The 7,621-nt window shown below is 40.6% G+C and overlaps 1 protein-coding gene across 1 annotated transcript in view; it reads right to left on the minus strand.

The window, feature by feature from the left end:
- Positions 1 to 4,896: 4,896 nt before the first annotated feature.
- MORN3 (MORN repeat containing 3) overlaps positions 4,897 to 7,621 on the minus strand; it is a 24,882-nt gene continuing 22,157 nt past the window's right edge. The window contains exon 6 of the mRNA XM_018557256.1: positions 4,897 to 5,013. Coding sequence (XP_018412758.1) covers positions 4,948 to 5,013 — 66 coding nt within the window. The 3' untranslated portion in view covers positions 4,897 to 4,947. The remainder of the gene's footprint in view (positions 5,014 to 7,621) is intronic.

Genomic DNA, 7,621 nt, shown 5'->3' on the forward strand with positions numbered 1-7,621 from the left:
CAGAAGTGTAGGGTTGGGGAGGGGGGGGGGGGCATGGAGGTATAACATTTCTGCTTGGAGTTCTTTAAATATGGTGATTCTGTATGAGAGCCTTGGCTTTTCATAGAATCACCCCTCCAGGCTGTCAAGTAATAGAGGCAGTGGGTTGAAGTGGCTACTGCTGTAGGTGGTGGGGATCCCTCCATCCCACACTTGGGGAGCTTAGTCAGATCAGGATTTTTATTGGAAATCTTTTTGAAATGAGCCCCTTTATACAGAAAGGCTACTTTTTGTGAAGAATCTGTAAATAGGGCCAAATTTAAGGTCTTCAGTTTCGTTAGATATTTCCATGCTAGAAACATTTTAAATACGTGTTTAAATGTTCATTGCTACATACGAAGGGAAACTACAGCACAAATGCAGACCTGAACTTTGTGTCCTGTCCTCTGTGCCTGCGCTTTAAAAGAACTTTCAATAAGAAATTCTGTGAAGCCAAGCATTTTTTTTTTTAAATATTTCTTTGTATTACAAAATACATTTCAATCAGTGTTTTAAAACCTATACCAAGGCCTTGTTTTATAAAGTGAAGCAAGTATGACACTTGGTGTAATAAAACGATACCACTGTAAGCTGCAATTGATCTCCAGTATGCAGCTATTCTTTTTTTTTTTATGTTATGAAATAAACCACATGGTTTGTGTCTGGTTTTGAACAATTTTCATCCTAATTTCATATAAACAAACCACCTTGACTAAGTAATAACATGTTCTAACAGAAGCACTTTCTACTCCCATCCTCAACTATAGATCACTATGATGAAGTGCAAAAAGAAAATGTCTCTAAGGGCTTGTTTCCACCAGCCCGCGCATCTACCGCAATGTCTGTGCCTGGAACGCAAGGGATCACATACATAAAGTCTCCTTGTCTCCTTGTGTTCTGGGGTGGGAGGTGCCATTGACTTGAATGGCAGTGCCATGCCCCCTCCCACCCCTGAACGCAAGGAGACTTTATGTATGTGATGCCTTGGGCAGGGAACATTTGCGGTAGACGCGTGGGCTGGAAACAAGCCCCAAAAGGTGCTTTCCAAGAATGCACGCAGGCATTTTTTTTTTCCATCTGTATAGACAAACACCTTAGTCATGCTGTACTGGCCTCTGCGCCTGTCTATATGAGGCCCACATGTTCTTGGACTGCTCCTAAAAAGGGTCAGTCTAGCACAAAATGTTTCCGTTTTGGATAGGTAGTGGCAGATTGAACCATCCATTGGTGTCCTACATATTTAATTGTAAGATCTCTGCACCCAAGTCTCCAGGTCTGCCTAATTGCCACCATAAAGGTTTCTCTCGCTTTCCTTCATTTTATTTGTTCCAGAGATTGCAACAGGAGAACTGAGACATCAGCGTAAGGAGTGGCAGAACCAGATCCTCCGTCCAGGTTTCTAGAGTCTATAATATTAGATTGTAAGCTCCTTGAGGGCAGGGACTGATGTGAATATGCACTATGTAAAGTGCTGTGTATATAAATACCTGTTCTAAATAATAATAATGTCACAAGTCAGTTGGTGATTGAGCTCACTCGTCATCAGGACATCGGTTTATAGTGAACTGACCTTTTAAGACAAACCTAGGGAATTATTTCTTCATGTTAAGAGATGTTTTGATTTGTAGTTCTCCTTTTTAATATACCATTGTTAAAGGTCTTGGTGAAACCTACAAAGGTCAGCTCTATATATATTTTTAATCTATGATTGTTAGTTTGTAAAAATAAATCTTAAAAGTGTGAACTGGGATGTGCATTAAATACTAGAGGACTACCAGCAATAATATGCTAGTTTCAGGACTTTGTAATGTTTCCTTCTGTAATTTTGAAACAAATGCTTAGAAGGTATTAAGAAAAGGGAACAGAGAAACACGTTTATACCCTTAGCGCACACGTATCATGGTTAATGCACAGTTTAATGTTTTTTTTGTTTTCAATTTTATTCTAACCTGGAACAGCATACAGTATTTATAAAGAGCACATGGTGATGCAAATGGTTATTTCCTGTAAACTTGAGTTCAACCACTGTAAGAAATTAAAAAAAAAAACAAACCTTTTTGCAGAATGTAATTTCTAGCACTTATGGGTTATTCAGACTGTGCAACTTTTTAATAAAGGGAGGTTAGCGAAAAAGTTTGAAAAAGGTATATCTGTCTGTCTTTTGTGGTTTTTGTTTTATTTTTTGCTATGGCTTTGGCACAAGGAGAGGGTAAAAGAGTGATGAGCAACACTTATAAACCAGGATAGCTAATGTGTCTACAAACTACAGCAGCTATGCAAACTTTAGTGTGTTCCTGTGCTTTCCTAGAAAGTAAATATTCCCTGCTTCTGAATTGTACCTCCAATATATACATCGAAATAACTGGCTCTGTATTTGAATAACCAAGTTCTCTGTGAATTTACAAACTCTTACCAAATTATTGGAAAGGGCTGTTTGCGGTAACATTTCATATTCTCCTATACATGATCTCCTGATATATTAGGCCTTCTTAATGGAATCTGGAAGAACACGTCTTTGCTTGCTTCTTTCCTGCATTACTGAAATGAGAGCTGGCAGTCTCTGCATTTCCTGCGGTTTGTATGTTTAATCGGCGCCTATAGACATTCTTTCCTATGTACGCGGCATGTGCAGCTGGGACAAGAGCCTGTCTTCTCAGGGCTGCTAAAGCTGGCCATACACTAGTGGATTTCCAAATTAACGTTTATACGAAAGATCTTTCCTTACCACCTGATCATGCCATCAGACACATGACGGTTATTGGCAATTTCATTTGATTTTAGAATGATTGGAGTTTCCCCAAACTAAAATCACATTCACTGTTAGGATTGCGTTCCTTTGAGACAAATTCCATCCTGCTCCAATTTTGAGTATTTTTCGGTACTAGAGTTGGAATCGGTCATTGATAGAAAGTCGAACGAGCCTTCTTTCATACAAAAGTTTGTTGCAAAATCTGAGCAGTGTATGGTCAGCTTAGATTCTGGCTGTTAAAATGACGGCCTAGCCCCACAGAATACCAAGAGAGCCGCTGTCAGTTTACAGCTAAGGGCTTCACTTTATATCAGGAGCTACTGTTAACAGTCATAATGCACAAAGTGGGATCAGCTGTCTAAGTGATAGTTGAGCCCCACAGTTTCCACCATGAGTGTGGCACTTGCAGTAACCTGTTGAGCTGGGATGGTGGGAGCCCTGGCAGCAGCTCATGTGTAAATAAAGGTTACAAACAGGTTGCAGCCTTCATAAATTGGTACTCTGGTGCAAATGCGAGTATTTTTTTTGGTCATAATACCAGGTACAGCAAACCTACAATTGTAAAAAAAAAAAAGGGTTGGCTGGGCCACTGTACTTGCAGACATAGAAGCGTAATTCAGTTTAGCTAAAGATGGGGTGGTTGTGTGGGGGGACCATGGTATCTTCACCTTGGATGCTAGAAAACTTTGCACTGGTGCTGCCTTTGGGGGTCTCCAGCAAAATATGCACAACAGCGTTGGGGTGCAGACAGAAAGTGTTCTCAGCAAAGGACTCTGGCAACCATTTTATGAAAATCCAAATTGGCCACTGCTCATCATTTTGAGGTGCATGCTCTACATAAATAGGCATTGGGGAGGGGGGGCTTGCTATGTTGGCAACAGTTAAGGCCATGTTACACTAGCAATTCTGGCTCAGGCAGCAACTCTCCAGCATTTTGATTGCAAAAAGAGCAGGAAGAACAGTCACCAGTCCCATGATAGTAAAGTAAATTCTGCAGCATTTTGGCCAGCAAGGGAGCAACAGCATATGTGCAGTTGCGTGCTTTCTGCAGTGGTCCTGTGGCTGGTGAGTAGTCAGCCATAGAGATTGCTAGAGTGACATAGCTCTTACAGGAAAATGTATTTTTGGTGAAAATTGGTTTTCTGTTCTGTCCCCAAATACACCACTTTGTCCCTCCATTCCACCTAACTGGAGGGAAAAATATGTGGGACAAAACTGCAGAATGTTGCAAGTGTATACTGTGCAGTTATGTTGCAAAGAATTGCATTGTGAGACCTACAGAAGGAGGTTGGAAATTCTCTACAACCCATTGTTACCTGATTCCTTAGAGATGAGCATGCAATGCACTATGACCAAATTGTCCAACATCCTCTGAACAGTGACTGTACCTTCTTGGTCGGATTCAAAAATCCCCTGAAGATCTGATGTTTTAGAAATTCTCAAAGCCCTCCATGTATGGCAGCTGTCGTCTAGCTATTGATGATGGCAAGTGATGAAACATCTACCAATCTTTAAACTGAAAACATTTCTTTTTTTTTTTTTTACAGAACTAATAAAATTCTGCCCCCTCCCTCCCAAAAACCCCCCAAAGCTCTCCTCATTATTCCTAGATCTCAATAGTGTGTAGCAGGCTCTGGCTTTCTAGGTACTGATTACACTAGCCCCCCATGATGCAAAGTTGACACATGAGCACTGTTGGTCCATAAGAAGTACCGGTGTCGGTACGTGGACGGAGAACTGCTCTTTTCATTTACCTGCATTGCGCATTATCAAGCCTTGTGGAGGTTGTTGTAAGTGGTACACAAAAAGCTAGCACTGCATCCTGGGCTAGCCAAGCAGTCTTATCTGCATTAAGAAATGAGTTTTATGCTTAGAAACAATGAGGAGGACATTTAACCACATACTGCCAGTATTCTCTATCGCTTGCCACATAGATGTAGCACATGTCCGGTGAAGAGGGACTGACTGATACCAGTTCACAATATTATCTCTGGGGTTTTTTCCACACAAAAAAGAAAAATGTACAAAACCTTTTTGGGTTGTGGTTGGAAGTAGTCACCTGCTAGGGACCCCATTCCATATGTCAGTGTTGAGTGTGACATTGAGTTCAGGTATGTAGAACATGGCTTGTTAATGCAATAGGTGCTCACAGACAGTTGGCAGATACAGGGACTTTGGTGTTACTCTTGTTTTTCAAACAGTGATCTGGCCATTTGTAGAACTCCTTCAGGATCTGCTACTTTCACCTAAAAGACAAAAAACATGATCATGCTTCTTCAGCTTGTCTGTTCCAACATCTCGGAACTTTCATTAGACTGGGGACATCATTTACCAAAACATCTGAGAAATATTTGTACTATTCATAAAGCATATTTAGTAACACCCATTCATCAACAGGAAAAGGTGCTCGCTCACTAACATAAATGGTTACTTATAGAGACCCATGTTTATTGAACGGAAAATGGGTCTCAACACAGTTAATCATTAGGAGGGTTTACGTTTTGTCTCCCCCACAGATATCAGTCTGCATGTCCTGGAACATCAGAGGATGCTTTCAGTAGAATCTCCAGTACCAGGGATACCCTGCCTAAGACCCCATTCACACAGTGTTTTGTAGCATGTTTTCTGCTCAAAAATCACTCAAATATGAAGCTCAATGTAGCTCTTCCAATGGAGATGTTCACATCTTGAAGCTCAATGTCGCTTGTAGCTTGAAAATAAGCTATGTTTTTCTGCAGATTTCGAGCTTCTTGCCCCCAATGGACTTCAATGGTATAGTTCAATGTCGCTCATTGCCGGTGTTTTTGCTAGTAATGCACTACACAAGTGCATTTGTGTGGTGCATTTTCCCCCCCAAAAAATAAAATTAGATAATATTGTGAGTCGCACTACACAAGTGTCACCAGAAATTACACTCTCCACAGAAGTGGGAAACGGGAAGAGGAATTATGTCATATCAAAGACTGTTTTTGATTGGATACAGCCCAATGTAGCAGCTACAAAGTCCCCGTTGTAAAATGCCAAAAGAAGCGCTACATAGTGTGTCAAAATGTGCACTGTAGCTCAATTAAGCTCAAAGTCGCTCTGTTCAAATCATCGCTGAAAAAGCGTTTCTTTTTTTTGTAGCTCAGTGTGAATGGGGTCTTAGGCACCAGACCTGATGCTGATGGCCTTGGATTGCTGGCTCCTTTAGTGTTCCAGGACAGGATGCTGAACAGGGGCTTGAAGTAACTGTAACTTGTCTCTTGAGATGGACAAACAGGGGTCCCCATACCCTTGTGAACTGGTTACCAGTTCACCATACAGGTGAAGTAAAGAAAGAGCTAAAAAGAAATAATAAAAAAAATATATATTATAATATAATTTCAGATTAAACCTCTCAAAGGTTGCTACTCCGTGATCCTAACTAAAAGATGGATGCTGTTGCTAAACACTCTCAGTACTGAAATGTACCATGGGTGGTATACGGGAAGTAATGCAGAAGGGTTTTGACAAAGTTTATTTTGTCTAAACTTTTGCCAAGGAACTATCTAAAAAATGAATCTAAACTCAACTAGCGTGCTAAGTACATTGGCAAAGCAAGTCCCCCAAATTACAACGTTCAGCGAAATGACTTTATTAGGTAAGAGAACTTTCTGTATGTCCTGCTTGCCTAATGAGCGTGGACAAGCACAATTATGTAACACATTCAGGGTTATTCACAAAAGGGTGAAGAGTTTGGAGAAGACAGGAGAAGTGAACAATCTAGGACAACATATCTGATTTGGAAACATTCTGCAATTCAGCTCACTTTCCAGTTCAGCGATGTTGTCCTGGATTGTTCACTTCTCCTGTCTTCTCCAAACTCTTCACCCTTTTGTGAATAACCCTGATTATGGCATTAGTATGAACTGACATTTATACCATTTGGTCTAGCTTTGTCCAACACAATCATTATGGTGGGTATCTTAGAGGCTTGCATCTATTTAAAAATAAAAGTGTCACCTATGACATATCTGGTGTACACTGCAAAGAAACCAGACCTTATATGCCATAAAAACATTACTAAGCTCTATCCAGTACAATATACTGTATATCAAGCACAGCATGGACAAATGAATATGGAATTTAGAAGCCAGTCTGACCAATCAAGGAGTTAGGAGGATTGTCAATAACTAGACAATACCTCAAAAGTAAGGCACCGGCTGTCATTTTTAAGGTGCATTGGCTCCCTGGCTCCTGGATTTGGCCAGCACTGATATAGCATAATGGAGGTTATTTACAACAGCCCTATGCAGTGTTGGTCTGAGCTTTGCATTTGCTGATAAACCAGACACAGTAGTGATAACCCAGTGTTATTGTGTGGTGGGCATGAATATTTGAATACTTTTCTGCACCTTAACTAAGCAGTGCACATTTTAACCATCTTAAGTGGGCAAAGGAGTGCATTGTCCATATAGTATTATGTAAAAAAGTCAGTGTCACTGGCTGCCTAATAGATTCTTTAGAAATATATGGACCATGCATTCAAGAGAGAGAAAGGGGAATTAAATTAAACCTGCCATAAAAGAAATGAGGAGGCTCCTATTGCTGACCTTACCATATGAAAATGCTAGTTTGCCTGGCTGCATGCTGAGTCACTTGCTTTAATACTTGGAATTGTTATCCCGAAACAAGTAGGCAGATAAGGACCTGTGACTTCCTTGTTCTAGGTCAGTGACTCAGTATTGAAGCCAGTAGTTCAGTATAACATCCGGGCAACTAATCTTTTTAGAAAGAGGTCAGCAGTGGCATCCCTCATATATCTCTCTTGGCAGGTTTTCTTTGAAGTGGAACTAAAGCAACAGAATAAATGATCGTGTGTCGTCTACCCCC

The sequence above is a fragment of the Nanorana parkeri genome, unplaced genomic scaffold, assembly GCF_000935625.1.
Source record: "Nanorana parkeri isolate BGI_ZX_2015 unplaced genomic scaffold, ASM93562v1 scaffold13, whole genome shotgun sequence".
Taxonomy (NCBI): domain Eukaryota; kingdom Metazoa; phylum Chordata; class Amphibia; order Anura; family Dicroglossidae; genus Nanorana; species Nanorana parkeri.